The following is an 18,327-nucleotide window of genomic DNA, read 5'->3' as shown; positions in this document are numbered from 1 at the left end:
CACAGCTGTTCATCAAAAAATTCATTGTTTCTGCTCTGCTCGCTTTGTCTCTAATATCCTAATTAATGGCTATTGTTCCACTGCTTCTTCCTGGAGCTGAACAGCCTCTGTGAGAAGCTCCACTGAGGCAGAGCCAGCATACAATTAGCCATGGACGGACAAAGCCAACAGATAAAAAAAAAGAAAAAGAAAATCCAATTAGCTGCAGATTCATGCTAAGTCCAGGATCTCTCTGGACGATGGTGGTATGGATTACTGGGTTAGAGTGGCCTGTTAGTGCCCTGTATTTAGAATCAGACTTAGACAGGAGGTTTTTATGAAGACTGAGGATGATGACGGAAGAAGGCTTTTGGAAGATTGAAGCCAGCGTTTATGCTACATTGCATAAATTGTTGGAGAGTGTGTGTGCAAGAAAGGAAGTTAGCAAGAGCATTTGAGTTTGCAGGAATATGCTGAACAGAAAGAGGTTGGATTTCTTAATAGAAGACTGAAAGAATTTGTATGGAGCCAGGAAACAACAGAGTGTGAAATATAGTCTTGTGCAAGAGAATCTGTCATAAACATGATTTTATAAATTATTTCTTTACCGAAAAAGAAAGACGAATGAGAGGAAAGGCTTGTTTTGAAGTTGTGTTAACGCTGTCTCTGTAAAAAAAAGCTTCACTGTTAAAGCCAAGAGAAGAGTGACTCATATCTGCTGTGTTGATACCTTTTTTATTCTTATACATTATTGTGCAATACAACCAGCTCTTATGGGGAATTGATTTCAGTCTTATCTTGAAATGTACATCTTTTATTTCATTCGTTTGAGATAGCTATAGCATACATAAGCTTGGAAACATTTGACAATCTCTTACTGGTATTAACTTGATATTAAACTATTGAAAACACAGCCTTGATCATACATCAGCTGAAATTGTGGAGTTAATTTAATCACTGAGCGGCACTGCCGTTAATTGCCACATTAATCAATAAAAACACAGACTTAAAAGTGAAGCTCTGCTAACGTTTTTAAAAGTCAAAGCAGCACTGCAAGGCTGAACTACTGCACCAACTTATCATTGATTCTGTTTTTGACATCATATAATTTTAAGGATAACAGCTAACAGGGTGAGAAGTCCATCAAAAGCTAACTGACTGGTTTAATGTAGATACTTGGATGAAATGATAAGCAGATAGATCATCTGCTTTTAGAGTTAGTAGTTATGTGTAAATGTGTTTTCTTCTGTCAGTGTTTGATTACTTTTTAAATTATGATTTTTCTTCTTTTCTGCTCTGTAAGTCTTGCATCCATCAGGCATCCATCATCCCTCACATTACTACATTATATTTTATTAGAGGCATTGCTTTTCTAAACTGGCAGAGATGAGTCGTTTTGAGGGAGATGAGCCGATATTGTTTGTCATCTCTAAAAGCAATGACGTGATGTCATGCTTTGCTGAGCAGCCGCCCCATTTTTCTGGGTTGCTGTGCACCGTGCAGCCTTGTAGTTAATGGAGGAGCCTTTCCTCAGACTGGACTGGATGAGCACTACTAGGTATAGCTGGCAATGATTGTTGGCCTGTAAACAATCTTCTCTGGGATGATGAAGGGTCTTTGCAGCTGTGTTCTGTGCAAGAAAAATGTGAGGAAAAGCGGTGTAACAGTTCTGTAACTGCAGAGGGAGATCTGGAATATGCTAGACAAGCACAAAATCTCACAGTCGTGTTAGTGTTTCTGCTTGTGAGGACACAGTGTCTCTTGCTTTTATTCCTTGCAGTTTTACTTTATTTTAGCTCATGAAAAACAGTCTTACAACATTTATACTTAACCCATTATCACCACTCTGAACAGCTTCAATGGAAATGACACATTTTAATTGTTACAAAAAAGTGTGTATGAAGAGCTGTTATATAAGGCTTGATCGATTTTAAAAGGGGATCTCATGGACTAGTAATTTAATGTATGTATATTCATGTTTACAAAGGTGTGAATGTAATTTTCTTGAGTTACAGAATCAGTCTGCTTCACTTTTAATTCCCTATGAGTGTGTGTCTTTGGCAGATAAATGCCACTGAACTGGAAACTGGGGCAATGTGTGTCTGAAGTCATATCTTGGCAAGGCAGCTGGCTGCTTGCATAAAGTGAGGCTGGTATAGTTACTACCACTGTCCATTGTCACAGCATACTTAAGATAAAATTACTGAAAGTTGTCTGGCTAAATGCTAGGTGTATCTGTCCTGAGTTCACCGTGGCTGTAGATTGAATTGGAAACCCATTGCCACCTGTGCCTTGCTAATGCTGTTGACAGTGCAAGAAGGTAGAAGATGCATTGTCTTAGAATAGAATAGAATAGAATAGAACTTTATTGTCATTGTAACAAGTACAAGAAAATTGAAGTCACAGCAGCAATCAAGAAACAAAATTAAGAAAGTGTATAGAAAGTGCAAAAAGGTCCATAACAAAATAGATGATGACAGCTTGTCCATCATTCTCCAGTTCAGCCTCCACCTCCACAGGGTCCAGGACTGAGCTTCTTCAGTCATGCTCCATCTCTGTCTCCTAGATCCTGTCTGTTCACAGCAGGTGAAGCTCTTCCAATGTGGCGTTGGTCTCTGGTGTTAGCTCTGTTAGCCATGTCTGTGAATAGCATGATGCTACTCTGCCTTCTGGTTTTCCCTCTGTTGCTGGGTTAGCATGGCTAGCTCGTCCATCTTATTAGAGATAAATCTTACGTTCCCAATAAAGATGGATGGAAGGACAGGTCGATGTCGTCACTTCTTAGCTCACACCTGAGAAGCAGCACGTCGTCCTCACCTCCTTCTCCTCACCTTGTGGGAAGACATCAGGCCTTACACCAGTTAGCATTGACATGCTACAGGCTGCAAACAGCTGAGTTCACATGTAAACAATGCAGCCATGGTTACATGTAGTACATCATGTACTTGAGATAAAGACTCAGGCCTTTATTTTAATCTTACTGATTGTACAAAAAAGAATATATAAGTCAAATGCATTTAGTTTACAGAACAAAGGAGATATTTTGATAGCAGTTGATAGCTGTTAGATAATCGGTTTAGGTGAGCTGCTCTTTTAGCTCTTGATATGTCTGTTCACAGGGCTGTAGGGCCAGTAATTAAAAAAGGATGTTTTCAAAAACACATACTGGTTTGAAGTGCGATACAAGATGGACTTCAGAAGATCCCCTTTTAAGTGCTCAGTAACTCAGTGTTAGCAGTGTTTGTGTGTTTGTATAGGTGGTGTCTCAGACAGTCAGCCTGGTGGACTTGTCTTGCTACAGCCTGGAAACAGTGCCTGAATATCTCTTCTACAGTCAGGATATCACTCACCTCAACCTGCGACACAACTTCATGAGCCTTCAGGGGCCTGGAGGCCTGCTCAACCTCCCCAGGTAATCACCCAACATTAACCCAAAGACTCTCTTCACAGACACTTGCTGTCAGATGGATGTGGGAGGTTGTCATTTAGCTAAAAAGTTCTGCACTGTTGAGTTATGTTTTGGCCAGTGCAGATTAATTTTGTGATGCTCTTGATGTCACTATCTCATTTGTCTTGCCAGTCACATATTTTATGCCAGATATGTCAAAACCGAGTGGTTTCCTGTTGTGTGTCACCCATGAAGCAGGACAGGAATCTATTTTTTTATTTCTGTATTTGAAGTTGAGTTTTAGTAAAAAAGCTGCTTCCTCTCTGCTGAGTCTGTCTAAGTGTGTCACATTATGTTGTGTATTTTCCCTATCTGCTACCGATTTCGAAGAAGACCAGCACATAAGCTAGTTACATTCCTACATTTCTGATGCCTCATCCAAACTGTTTTGATGTTAAGAAGGAAGATATTGGAATAATGGGAAATGATTTGTATTTGGTCCTGATGGTGGTTACTTCTGTCGCTCACAGCACCAAGGGACACAAGGACGGTGGTAATAAAACGGAAGATCTGACTGTATGGCTTCATGACGCCATACACACACTCCACCACTGATATGATTGTATTTGAAAAGTCGCTGGGTCCACAAAACTGTCAGCACAATTATTCATGTCGGTGCATAATTCATTCATGAGAGGATCTTGATCCCATTTTGTTAAATGCAAAGTTAAACTGGCCAGTCTTAATTCAGTAACACCAGTCACTGGTTCCAGTAAGTCGTCAATGGGGTGAGTCTAAATACTTTTCAATATGAACTCTGTCCCTTTTTGGCTGCTGAGCCTCTGACTGACTGTTTCCAGCTGCTTGCAAAGCAGTCTTAATAACATGGTGCGAGCCCAAAGCACAAATAACAGCACACCACTCCCACAGACAGCTCGTAGGAAATGATTCTAAAGTACTTAATTTCCACAATGTTCACTTTAGATTTTAACAACCAGTGTTCAGCCTCAGTTTATAGTTCACTCTCTTTCTTCTTCTAAATCCTCTTGCCTTGTCTACATCATTGTCCTGATAAGAAACAAATAGCTCAGCGGATGTAAAGGTGCAATGACACTGGTAGAAGATCAGCTAATATGCTGGTAGCTGTATATTTTATTGATTGTTGATGCAATTTCAGAGCTATTTTTTAGCTTCTCTGTGTATATTACCTGCCACCTTCTGTTAAAAATATGTAAAGCAGCAAAAACTTACTTTGGTGTAGCCTGGTATTGCGTTTTAGGGGAAGCAATGTATTCACCAAAGCCTGTGCCTTCTTTTGTTTTCACTTTCTTTCGGGTACTGCAGCAGTGTTATGTTACTGCATTTCTATGGCTGTGTACAGAAGATGAAGGAAATCCTCGAGGAAAAGTGTGGTTCAAAAAAACAGAAGCTTTTGAGATTTGCTTAAACTCCCTCATGCGCTCTCTCTGTCTTTCACTGTAGGTTTTCTCAGCTGAAGAGCCTGAACTTGTCTCACAACCGTCTAGGTGTGTTCCCCGAGTGTGTGTGCGAGATCCTCACCCTGACCGAACTCAACCTCTCCTGTAACAGTCTCCATAACGTCCCTGCGCAGATAGGCAATCTGCAAAGGTGCGACATGGTGACACACCGACATACATCAGGGCATCCTACTTTCAAAGACAGTACATTTTCAAATAGGGTGTGGTTACCATGATTAGAAAATTGAGGCGTTAATCCCAAGGAAAACATCACAACTTGATATTACAGTCATCTTGATTGAGAAACCATTTGTATGATGAAATAAAAAAGTGTCCTAACACCCTGACACATTGATAGCAGATGTACTTATTACTTATTCATGAGTTTAAATAGTTTTTATCTTTGGGCCACTGTACCCATAATAAATGTGCTCATTAAACAGGTCTAAAGATCTACAGCATGTGAAATGCATGAGGTTGAAATATTTATTTCTGTAACTATTTAAAGTCTTCAGGCTAAAGGGAACAGTTTTTTATACTCTGAATCTGCTCCATGTAGGATGATATTGTTTCTCTGCATCAGGCCACATGCAGATAACTGACAACACATTCATATAATAAAAAGAGACAAAAAAATGACTGTTCCCTCTTCTGCGTCGTTTAGCCTGCAGACACTGTCTCTGGATGGAAACCACCTCAGCTCCCTGCCTGAAGAGCTGGGTGGCCTGAACCAGCTCAATGGCCTCGGGCTCTCCTTCAACAACTTCTCTCACATCCCTGCTGTGCTGGAGAGATTGAGTGCAGTAGACAAGCTGGCCATGGCTGGGAACAGAGTGGAGAGTTTGGAGTTGTGTACTCTGTCCAAAATGAGCCACCTGAAAAACATCGACCTCCGGTAAGAGGCCAGCCAGGGGATAAACAGCTCTCAGCGTCTGCATTTTCTCAGCAGACTGTAATGTAAAGAGACACTGTCAGTCATCCATCAAATACGAAGTCACTAGGGAATAATCCTGCAATACCATATATTTTTTACATCTCTTGAACATGAATATCCTGACACAAACAGTAGTCCAAGAACAACAGCCATTTCCTTCTCTCCTACCAACTTCTCTCAGCATTTTTTTTCATTAAACATGCATTTATATATGCCAGCTTTGCTGAGCACAAATGTTTTATTCTGCATGGCCCTGCTTCACATATCCCTTCACACCTGAAGCTGCAGAGACGTCATAGTTATTTGTTGACCTCGCAGCAGCTCCACACAAACAGCCAGAGGTTGAATGTCTTGCTTGGGGGGGCTTCTTTGTTTTGGGTAATGGGGGGTTGGAGGCTTTTGACTTTCCAACTGGTCTGAGGGTCAAACCAGCAGCCAGTGCTCTGCATACGACCAGGGATTAGTTTAAATAGTTAAGTTGCTGTTCAGCATGCAGGCAATGTTAGTTGGGGCAAGGTGCGTCTGTGGTGGATTAGCAGGCTGGCAGCTCTCATAAAAAAGAAGTTTTGGTTTATGAAATCGTATGGATGAGATCAGAGGATCCTAGATCTTCAGTGCAGTGTTGGCTTGCAGTCATAAACTACTTCTCACTTCGGTCTACAACTTCTTCTTTTCTTTTTACAAGATGTGCTGTTAAATATGGGTTGATGATTTACGAAAAGACGTATACGATCGTTTTTTTCCTGTCAAATGGGAGGATGGACAAAGGAGGAGGAGGGTTATCTAAACACAGTGTCCTAGTTTCCAATGTTCAATTTGTAGCCAAACTTACATGAGGGAGTGGTATTTTTAGTTTATGTAAAATGTGTTTTAGCCTTCCTCGTTCTGTGTTTAGTGGTTCTAGAGACAATATTTTACAATTTTAAAAACGTGGAAAAAATATATAAAATAATGCAAATGAGCATCTTTAGTTAATGGAGGAGAATGGGAAATCATTATCTGTTTGATGTCAGGATATTTCCAAAACTCATTTTTCAGCTCCAGTAGGAGTAGAAGTCCAGTGTTATTTCATCTCCTGTCCTCTTGTCAAACACAGACTGAATGGACTGCACAGTGTGAAAACAGAGGATCTAGAGGCAGTGAGCCAGGTGACCCAGCTGGACTTACGGGACAATTGCTTGGAATCACTAGACCTGAGCTCCATCTGCAACCTGGAGACTCTGCACTGTCAACGCAACCAGCTGGGGACACTCACGCTCAGCGGCTTCACTCTGCGCATGCTTAACGCCAGCAGCAACCGTGAGTCAAATAGAGCATCAACTGGGGCTGTCATTGCCTCACTGGCTGTTTGTCCGATGCATGTGCAGGCCTTTCTTCCCTCTGAAACAGTCACCATTTAAACACACAAATGCACAGCACAGATGTTTACTGCTCTTTACTGCTTTATCTGCCCGCAGGTCTCACAACAGTCAACATCTATCCAGTCCCTAACCAGCTGACACAGATGGACCTATCACAGTGAGTTCTGGCTGGAAATAAGGAGTGTCCATGGTCTCTGTGTTCACAAATTTTGTAACGGAGGCTCTCAAGTCTAAAAATAGCATCAGCATTATCTTGTTATTCACTATATAAAATGGACAGTGAATAACATGGATCTATTTTGTATCATAGCTCATTTTTATCCTTATTTCTATAAAACTTCTTCCTTAAATGTCTTCTTTCCAGCATGTTTCAGGGGTTGCACTGTTTTCTTTTGCTACATATGATTGGCTGTGTTTTAGTGAAACCTTGTCATTAAAAGATTTGAGAATTAACATAAGGTGACAAACATCACAGACCTTTGAACAAAGTTTACTATTTCACTCTCTTGATTTTCATCATCCATGTTGATAAGGCACTGGCTTTAGGCCTACTGATGGGCAGTAAATGTTCCTGTGTTGGAGGTTACAGGAGTTGTTTTGTGTACAAAAATGAACTCTATAAAAACCTGAAGTACTGACTCATCAAACTCACATTGTTTATTAAAATGCAGGATATTGTTTTACCTCCTATATTAAACCATTTCTTCATTCGATTTAAAAAGGAATATATCAACTCTGCTCAGCTTGAGTGTTTGTGTGCGTCTTTCTATGTGTGTGATTGTGTGTGTGTTGAGACAGGAACCTTTTGGAGTACCTCCCAGATTGGGTTTGTGACTGCAGAAAAATTGAGATGCTGGATGTCACGCACAACCTTCTTTCAGAGCTTCCTCCCAGGTTACTGACCTTTTTCCTATTTCTAATCTTCATTCTGTCACTTATCCTGAAACTTTTCTGCTGAGACTTGAGGATGTATTCATCCTTGTGTAATTGACAGATTGCTGTGCTGTCCTGAATAAAAGAGCAGGTGTTACATTACATACTGTCACACTTAGGTACAGCTCATTCTATTCCTCCAACTGCTATCTGGTTTTTGTTATTTAAAAATGTCTTATGGTCGTGTAACCATGGGAAAAAAACACAAACATTGACTCTTTCTAAAAAATGATTCTCACTGTCAACTAATGTAAAAAATGACGACACTACAGAGAGTAGTACAAAGTTCCCATCATTTGTTTTCAGCCATCCTAACTCAACACAGGCATTTGCATTTGAACAAAACATCAGGGGAGCTTTAGAGACAATATTCCTCTATCTGCTTTACCCACTCATTCCTTTTGTGAGGGTTTCAGGAGAGCATTAAATGCCACTGTGCTGGCCTGTTTGGGTGGAGAGGCTGAAAAGGTCACTGTTAGATTAGTTACCAACAACTCCCCTCCCTCCATTTTCACAAGTAGTCAAGTCTCCATGTGACAATTTTTCCTTCAGTTCCTTGCCTTTTTGGAGGTGACTTTTTCAATGCTTTCTCTCCTTGATGCTGGCAGGCTCCTCAACAGCTTGAGTTTGAGAAAGCTGCTGGCAGGGAACAATCGTTTGCAGAGAGTGCCTGACCTACTTGACCACATCCCTCTGGAAGTCCTGGACCTCCAGCACAACAAGCTATCCGAGCTCCCCGACAGTCTGTTTTACAAGGCCTTAAAGTGAGTCTGCAGAGTTCTCTTCATCTACATATTCCTCTGTTTTCTTTTCACTTCTGTCCTTAAACAATTAAAGCTATTCCTCAACTCATCCAGCAGTGGATGAGTGTGTTTCCTCTTGGTTATAGTTGACTAATCTGTGTCACAGCTTATGGTCCTTTTCTAAAGTATAGACTGTATGTAGGGATTGTGGTCAAAATCAATGGAGCATACCAGGCTGTAACCGGAGCTTCATTTGCCCTCCTATTTCCTGTGTGGTAAATCACTTAACACCCATTAGCAGTTCAAATGCTCTAATGTACTTTACTGTCTCTAATGCTGAGACAAAATGGCACAGACTGCTCTGTCCATGATGGGTTTCCTGATATGTTGTCCAGGAGCTGCTCAGCTCACTTGAGAAAGTAGTTAGACTGTCATCTGATGGAAACAGTTGCACAGAAGTATTTTGTCTTTAACTATGACTGACTCAGTTTTATAACAAGAATGTGACAATGAATCTGTCTCTTGTAGGTCAGAGTGACAAGTTTTATCACTGTTTAGCATGTGATTTGCACTGACAGTGACTCAACAATACCAATTTCATAAGAACCTAGAGAGTTCAAATTGCTTTCTCCCTCCCTGCGTATGCTGAATAGTATGCAAATAGTCCACTTATTGCCTGAGAACAAGATAAGAATTATTATTGAACCCTGAATACTCTTGTTACTATTATTTTAGAAACATGCTCTGGCCACTCTTGTTTTGACATTCATTCAAATCTGAGCTTAATTTCCTAAATGTTTTGAGGAAGTTCAGCATTTTCAGTGAACAACCATTGGATTAAACCCTGACTATTGCATATTGATCAGAGCAGATAACTGCAATCACTTTTCTTTTAACTCCATCTCTATTTATTTGTCTTTCCTCACAGCCTAAAATACCTAAATGTGTCAGCCAATGCACTGGAAAATATTCCCCCCAGCAGCCAATCAGAAGAGAGCCTCAGTACCCTTCAGGAGCTCTACCTGACCGGCAACAACCTGAACGAGAACTGCGGTACTCTGTTGGTTGGTCACCAGAACCTGCGGATCCTTCACATCGCCTACAACCAGCTGCTCTCCTTTCCTGCCAGGTGTGTTAGCTCGGCTAGCAATGCTTAGTTAAGTCCTTTACATTCCTCTTTGGTTTCCTTGTCCAGTCTATCATGCCATTTTCCTGTTTTTGTGTCTTTCAGTAAGCTTAGTAAGCTTGAAATGCTAGAGGAGCTCAATCTGAGTGGCAACAAGCTAAAGACTATCCCCTCCACGGTGTCTAGCTGTAAGAGACTGCACACCCTTATTGCACACTCCAACCACATCACTGTCTTCCCAGAGATCCTCAACCTGCCGGAGATCAAGGTCAGACTTTTATTAATTTACTCAACCTGTGTGTGTGTGTGTGTGTGTATGTGTGATAATGTTGAACTCATTTCCACTAATGTCTGCTGTGTGCATTTGTAGCTCGTAGACCTGAGCTGTAATGAACTGACTGACATCCAGCTGCCTGAGTCGCTGCCTGCCACTCTGCAGGAGCTGGACCTGACAGGCAACAGCACTCTGACGCTGGAGCACAAAACCCTCAACCTCTTCAGGTGAGTCATCAGAGATGGTAGAAAGAACTGGTTCATCCGTGTACATCACTGTCTGGAAAATCATTTTTTGCGTTCTTTTTTAGTCACATCCCCACTCTAAAGTTAGACCAGAAATCCTCCACGACGCCGGGAGACTCACTGAGTGCCTCCACTCCATGGAACCATGGTTACTCTGAAATGAGTGGCCAAAGAAACAAGTGGGTTCCTCTCTGTGTTTGCATCTTATTCATTGGTTTTCTTGTAAAAATCTGTAACTTTATTTACTTCAGCAGTATGGTGTTTCTTAATTATCATACCAAAAGAAATGTACAGTCTACCTGAGTGTAAACAAATCTATTTTATCTGTTCATATCATTAAATACTACTCTACCCTCACTTTAGGTTGCGTACTTATCTGGTGTCTTCCCTCAGCTTGACTTTATGAATTATTCATCTTTCTATGTGTCCTTTGCTGTCAGGCACACTCACAATCACTCTTTAAAGCTTGTTTTTCTGCATTCAGTAATAATATATGTCTGTTTTGATGTAGCTGTTAAAGCATAGAGCAGGTGTCTACTACTGAGTCATTGTCTGAATCACTGACAGGCACCTAGCACTGGCATCCAGGCAGTCAATAGAGCTTTTTCAAGAGCTGCTCCTCCAGTGGAGGCTAATAATTCTACTGGAGTTAATGCCTCTAACAACATTAAGTGCACAACTGAGAACCTGGCTGCTGCTCCGGGGTCACAGCCACCACAGGGGGCCGTACAGCAGTGTCTCTCATCAGCTGTCACCCCTTGCTGTTTCCCTTGACCTGGAGCTCAGTGTAGCATGCTGAAGTATGTATGAGGTTTACCTCTGTGTTGGGGCTGCTGAGTCATGAGTTTGTGTACAGGTTGTGTGTGTCTGTGCTGGCCGTTGACCGCTTTGGAGATAATGTGGAAGCGTGTTACGGGATCTTTGACGGGGATCGCAATGAGGAAGTGCCTCGGCTTCTGCAGTGCACCATGGGAGATGTACTGTGTGAGGAACTGCAGCACTCCAGTGTTGACAATGTCTACATGTGCAACACTTTCCTCACTTCACACAGGTAAAACTATTGTTTTCATGCATCTCATTAATTCATTTTCTCCTTAAATGAACTTCTTTGTAAGGCCTACCCCAGTGCCTTCATGAGATCTCAGCAGTTTTTTCTGTTTATGTTGGACAGGAAACTTGGAATGGCTGGCCAGAAACTTGGCGCTTCTGCCTTGCTGTGTTATATTCACCATGAGCCTTCAGATCCAGGAGGCAACTTCAGCCTCACAGTGGCCAATGTGGGCACATGCCAGGCAGTGCTGTGCAGAGATGGGCAACCTGTTCCTCTCTCTAAAGTTTACAGTTTAGAAAACTGCACAGAAGAGATGGAGAGAGTTAAACTCAGCAAAGCCATTATTACTGAGGTAAAACACAGCTTCCTGTTTGTTTTTATTCCAAAGTTAATATGGTAAGCTTTTGATGAAATGTACAGCGTCATACTCAGAGGTGTATTTCTTTCAAAGCTGATCTTCAATTCTAATGGCACTTGTTTTTTTTAATCAGGATAACAAAGTGAGTGGAGTGACATGCTGCTCTCGCCTGCTGGGCTGCTCTTATCTGTCTCCATGGGTGCTCCCAAAGCCCTGGGTGCACACTGAGCTTCTCTGTTCCAGGGATGAGTTCTTGATTCTGGGAAATCGAGCGCTGTTTGAACGTGTCGCCTTCCAGGAGGCAGTGTGCACTGTGCAAGCTGTGCGGGATCCCTGTGCCGCTGCAAAAAAGCTGTGTTCACTCGCCCAGAGTTATGGCTGCAAGGACAACATCGAGGCTGTGGTGGTTTCACTGCACATTGGTGAGGACAGCTGTACCTGTGAGCCGCCTGTCTCCACAACTGAACCACGGGTCCCCCCTCCTACTTCTGCCTCAGTGCCTGTGACTGTGACCCCAGGTCCAAGTGACCTTCCCACTCTTTCATCCAGCAGCGGTGTAGTCTCTGAGTTCAGCAGTGAGACATCAGCCTCAGAGGTTGGCAGCGAGGCAGGATCCACTGCCTCAGATGAGCACCCATCCTCTGGGCCTGCATCCCGCCCAGAGAGACGCTGTAGCTTGCATCCTGCTACTACACTGTGTGGATTTATGGTGCCGGGAGCTCCAGGGGCAGCAACCCACCCAGGCCTGTTCCAGCGGCAGCCTTCCTCTGCTACTTTCTCCAGTAACCAGTCTGACAATGGCCTGGACAGCGATGATGAAGCGCCTCTTGAAGGTGTTATCTCCAACGGCAGTAAGTTAGAAGTGGAAGTAGATATTCACTGCTGTGCTTTCCAGCTGCGGTCAGGAGCCCCTGATAGCCCCAAAGACTTGGATCTTGAAAAGCGAGGCTCTAACTATCCAAATGGCAAAATGCGTAGACAGAACAGTGTGGTGGTTTCAGCTACCAATGGTTGCCTGCTTGCTGTATGCGGGAGAGAGATTGCAGACCTTAAAAAGTCTCCTTCCACATCCAGCCTGTTTGGGAAGAAGCTGTCCAATGGCTCTGTAGTTGTCCCTGAGGACAGCCATAATCTCATCGAGGTGGCCCTGGAGGCCCCCAAGAAGAAGTCTGGCTACTTCACTGCTCCAGCTCAGCAGGACCCAGAGGACCAGCTCATTGTGCCTCCTTGTCTGGAGCAGGAAGTCAGAGAGCAGCTGAGAGGCCAGAACACCCTCATCTCAGTTCCTCCTTTACCTTCCATACCCCCAATATTAAAGGACCCAGTGTGGGATCACCCACATCCTCCTGCATTTGCCCCTAGCATTGTGCCAGGCCCAGGCCCAGTCCCTATCCTACAGCAGGAAGTCTATGATACCGCACTTTAGAGGAAACACAGTACAGTGGCGTGTGGCTGCAACTATGATCGTGCCATTCCTGGGAAGAAGCGTTTTCCTCATAAACGTGGGATACTCTGGCTCAAGTTGCCATTTCTGGAGGCAAGATAAACCTGAAAGACCTTGAAAGTTACTTGGTCATGTTGCATTATTAATGTGAGGTTAAAAAGGATTCATGTGCTGGGTCTGTGTATCTAGGCAAAAGAAGCCACCAAGATCCCGGTTCACAAACTTGATGTTTAGACGAGGATGGCTGCTGTCATATATCAAACAGGCCTGACTTTAAGTTGGACACTTTGTGTGTTTAAGCATGTCAGCAACATTTCCCTTTACTTGGAAAGCAAGCATTATAGAGGGTATGTAGGGATTGTGTTCAGTGAGGTCAAATCTCCACTGCGGGGGCTATATGGTCTCCATGACAGAAGCCCCGTGACTGAAACCTGAAAAAGTGCCTACTGCAGATGAGTCAGCCTAGAGCTCCCCCAAATCCAGGCTGTGTCAGGGGCGGAGAGCTGGTTAGCTAAATTTAAAGGACAGGTGAGATCTTTTAAAGACCAGTACTGACCTAGCTCCTGTCCCCCCCCCCCCCCCCGTTCCTGTGGCTTATAAAGGGAATCAGACTGCATAAAGTGGAGATGCTCAAAAAGAAAATAGGATGAGTTGATAGAGAGAAAAAAATCTGTATTTATATTGCCAAAATTGTTAAAAGTGGATTTTATTTTTACATTACTTCAAAATAAAAGTAGAATCTTCTATATAACAAAACTCAACTCCAGAAAGTGTGACGCACACTTGCATTTACTGGCCAACTGAGATTATATGCTTGAGCTGCTGACATCAACATTGAAAAGTGTTGCTTTTAAGAGAGATGCATTATGAATAGTTGTTTAAAACAGTCTAACTGTAGAAAGTTGCCGTGTTGCAGAATTCAAAAACCTTTATTTTCTTATGTATTTTTGAAAAATTGTGCAAGATCATGCACTGTCACAGATCAGTCTATTAAAACTGAAAATTAGTTTATTGTATGGTCACTGGATGGTCAACTGGTTGATTGAAAATCATAGTTTGATTAATATCTGTCACCAGTAAAGGCACAAAAGTCAGTAATGCAACTGTCAAGAGTTAAAAGGAAGATACATGAGTTGCACTGTATCTGATGAAAAAGCTTCACTGGTATTAAGATTATACTTTTAAGTGCATCTTAATTTTAAAGGCTGCTACCCTTTCACTTTTAAACACATTTCTATGTCCCCCCTGTCCACCAGTCATCTTTTTCCAGCTTTGCTTTCAGATGCACCATCCGCACAACCTGACACGGTTATGTTTTTTTTTTTTGGCCAGACATAAACACAACCGGAAGTGTTTTTTTTTCAGGTATTTTCAGGTCATATTTGTTCTGTGTACACAAGATGTCACAAATTTTGGGGTAGAAAAAATTTCACACAATATTTTGTGACACAAGGATGTGTATCTTTCATCTTACTTTGATTTATAATAGCTATTTTTTCCACTCATAGTCATGTATGCTGCCTGCAGTATAGAGGATGATTCCTCTTCATACAGAAATTTGATCAGTTCAGCAAAAACACAGGCAGAGTGCTGCCTTTATTTGATTGGGTTAGCACAGTCTTTCAGCTGTCGTTAATAGTTTTCAATTTGTGCTATTTATATCCTATATCCTTTATATCCTAACTATATTGATCCGCTTTAACAAGGATTTATCCATCATTACACTCCATTATTATTTCAAGTGACTTTACTAGAAACTTAGTTTGCCCATCCTTGATCCTCTGCACCTTGTGCCAAAAGAGAAAGCAGCTCTGCTGGTGCTGCTGTGCTTATAAGAAGGCCAAAGTTAGGTAATTGCTCATGGCAGTGATTACCCCATTTGATGTATATTTTGCACATTTCTGGCATTCTACATTTATAACATCGCTGGACCTTTCAGTGTTTCCCCTCAGCCTTAAAGAAAAAAACATTTAGTATTTTATTTGAAGGACACACACTTTGTTTTATGCCTCACATGATGCTTTTTTGACTTCCACTCTGAGTGTTTTTTTTTCTTTTTTTCAATTAAGCAGCATCTATGCTTTCTTTGCTCAACATGAGTGATAACCTTAGTGATGAAGCCTTAATTGATGTGAGTCTTTGCCATTAGGTTTTTTTCGAACGTTTTTTTTCTCTTGTCAGAAAATAATCCTCATCAAAGCACTTTGTACAAAGAAGACAATGATTCTTAAATTCATGTATATTTAAGTTTATAATAAAAGATAAAAATCAACATAGTGACTATTGTGGCTTCCCTCAACTTAACATATCACCTCTTTTGTAGGAATACAAAGCCAACAGAACAGATTATTTGATTTTTTATTTTTGCAGCCAGTTACATCTGAAATGAACAGAATGCCTTGAATGATGCATAATATACCTTCTTAGGTACTCTGTACTATGAGTCTGAACAAGAATTATTGAGCCCCCTACTGGTGGAAGAAAAATTTAAGTCATGTGCCTGCAATCCATCTTTTATATCAAGAGCTAAGAGTGATTCTTTACCATTTGACATACCTAAGTAGGTTTTTGGGGATAACCCCATCACAGTTACATGCTGTTGAACTTATTAAAGATAATAATTACTGACCCATATTACAGATTCAATGCTTTTTCAGAATTGGACAGCATAACTAAAGTAGTTTTTTTTCTCTAAAATTGAGAATAGGAAACTGTGTTTTAAAGTAAGTATAAGATTTTGTTCCTGTCACTTTATGTATCAGACTGTGCAATGTCTGAAATGCCAGAGATGGGTTAAACTGGGCAAATCTCCAGTGTTAGAGCCCACTTATGTGTTGGGAATCTGGACTGATGTAGTGAAACTTGGATCAACTCTCCAAGGTGCACCTGCCACATGAGAAGCAGAAACAGCTATAAGACAGATCATACGTGTGAATGATATGGGCACACACACCTGGAAAAAGATGGAAAACTGAACTGTTTGAAGGAGAAACGGATCTTTCCTTTAGGTTTTACAAAATAGTGGTATTCACAACTGATGTTGGGAATTCACTCATACAAATATGCAAAGTGTCAACTGTACATATATCTATACATGTCTTTCAGATCTTCATTTTCACCTTACACTATGAGAGTACTATTTCTAAATGTGAGAAAATGCATAGTGACTGATGTGTGTATGATGTGTGTCACAGAGATTGAGTGGAAATGCTGAATTTCTCTTTGGTTATTCTCTGAGTTGTTCCCCATCCCCACTTATGGTTTTATTAGTTTAGCTCCCTCTGTCTTTGAACTGCATTTGGACTGCATTACTTTTACATTTCATGTTCTTCACAGCCACCTTGGACTTTTTTTATGAGCAACTTCTGCGCGTCACCTGTTTGACACTGTAGATCTGCCTGCTGTCCTGCTCCGTATACATTTTGAACATGAAGTATTATTGAGTAAAGATCCATCCATGTACTAATCAGTGTGCATGTATATATGCCATCTGTGTGCATAGATACAGGAAGAGGGTGGACAAGGTGTGGCTCAAAAAGTTCCCTTTAATTCTTGGATTTCTTTCCAAAATGCTCATCCTTCCCTTTGTGCACCAAAGTAGAGTCTGTTTATGTTTGAGTGGGTCCGTGTCTTTTACCTGCTCTGGCTCATGTATCAACTGTAAGGAATCATTTCATCTTTGCGCAAGTCCTCACAATCCCGTGTACAACTGCATTACAAACTGTCTGTGTTTCTGTGTAAATTAAGTGCACATGTACAGTTAAGTGTATGCATGCCTGTGTGAACAATGGATTGCGTGTAATTCTGTGTAATGAATGAAGCTGACCTGAGATGCTCCAGTTGTTTAACATGTGACCAAAGTAGCCATTGTTAAATCTCACAGTTCCTTTCTCGACATTATTTTTAGAACTGCTTGGTTACTTTTTTTCTTAATGCCAAGAAGCTAATGTTTATTTTTGTACTTCATATTTTCATGCAGATTTATATTGCCCTCTCCACTAACAGAATTTAAAGCGGGATTCACCAGTATGTTACTCAAAGGTACTACCAACCATAACAATGTCCAGAGCATGCCCTCAGTATATAAATCAACAACAGCAGAGAGTACAAACAATATGAGATTTATTTGTTCAAATCTAGCATATCTAATATTTTGGGTTTGTAATCCAGCTTGTGGATTACTGCTAAAATTGAGTTTGATATTAATTATTGTAAAATCAAGCATTAAGGAACAAGACTAACAATGAGCACTTTTGCTGTGTATTAGACAGAATTATACTCCTGTGATCTCTGAGAGTGGAGGACGGTTGTTGTTTGATTTTAAATGCTGCTATCATTCTTTTTGAGCAGTTGAGCTGTTTTTGAATTACCTTTCAGCCACGTAGCAATAAAACTTTTTACTGTGAATTTATTTGGTCCTATGTCTATTTTGCTCATCATTTTTATGATAATTTCATGCTAATAAAAGTCATTTAAACAGTTGAATTGTTTTGGTCAGAAGAGGAAATAATGTCCACAGTTGATTTTCTAATATGTGAATATATACAGTTATGATATAAAGCAATATTTTTTACTGTTTGCCTGAGTTTTTGATCAGTTTATGCAATTTAGCAAAAGTCATTGCACTGAAGCAGTACTTAAATTGTAGGATCTTTACTTTGCTACTGTCTCAGGTCTGCCTTCTAATGGCAAAGCTCAGGATACCATAACCACATACTCAAAGAGAGGGATGGCAGTTACTAAGAAAACAGCTGAGCCAAAACACCAGGTATTGATGTTTTTGAAGGTCAGAGAGGGTCTTTAGGCGGAATCAAGTCAGTCTTAAAAATGTCAAAACATGTTGGTTATTGAAGACAGCACCTTCAAAAAAATCATAAGAAATGCTGTGGTTATGGTTTAAATTTAATTAAACCAAGTACAAATAATTCCCACATGGTGTATGGAATTGTTTAACCATCTATGTCAAGAGGATACACTCCTCAACAATGGACTGAACATCAGTCTCAGAGCTTG

General features: G+C 41.1%; 1 protein-coding gene across 2 annotated transcripts in view; it reads left to right on the top strand.

Moving 5' to 3' along the window:
* phlpp2 (PH domain and leucine rich repeat protein phosphatase 2) overlaps positions 1-17,729 on the top strand; it is a 36,943-nt gene extending 19,214 nt beyond the window's left edge. For both annotated transcript variants that reach the window (XM_074666587.1, XM_074666588.1), the window contains exons 6-19: positions 3,237-3,391; positions 4,850-4,996; positions 5,510-5,740; positions 6,876-7,078; positions 7,237-7,297; positions 7,939-8,034; positions 8,682-8,837; positions 9,745-9,945; positions 10,048-10,210; positions 10,313-10,443; positions 10,527-10,640; positions 11,318-11,512; positions 11,633-11,864; positions 12,004-17,729. In XM_074666587.1, coding sequence (XP_074522688.1) covers positions 3,237-3,391; positions 4,850-4,996; positions 5,510-5,740; positions 6,876-7,078; positions 7,237-7,297; positions 7,939-8,034; positions 8,682-8,837; positions 9,745-9,945; positions 10,048-10,210; positions 10,313-10,443; positions 10,527-10,640; positions 11,318-11,512; positions 11,633-11,864; positions 12,004-13,296 — 3,378 coding nt within the window. In that variant the 3' untranslated portion in view covers positions 13,297-17,729. The remainder of the gene's footprint in view (positions 1-3,236; positions 3,392-4,849; positions 4,997-5,509; positions 5,741-6,875; positions 7,079-7,236; positions 7,298-7,938; positions 8,035-8,681; positions 8,838-9,744; positions 9,946-10,047; positions 10,211-10,312; positions 10,444-10,526; positions 10,641-11,317; positions 11,513-11,632; positions 11,865-12,003) is intronic.
* Positions 17,730-18,327: the final 598 nt, after the last annotated feature.

The sequence above is a fragment of the Halichoeres trimaculatus genome, unplaced genomic scaffold (genome assembly GCF_033239565.1).
Source record: "Halichoeres trimaculatus isolate MK-OKI-2021-1 unplaced genomic scaffold, fHalTri1.1 fHalTri1_scaffold_3, whole genome shotgun sequence".
Classification (NCBI taxonomy): Eukaryota; Metazoa; Chordata; class Actinopteri; order Labriformes; family Labridae; genus Halichoeres; species Halichoeres trimaculatus.
The sequence above is the reverse complement of the archived record's forward strand: the minus strand, read 5'-3'. Positions and strand labels throughout refer to the sequence as shown.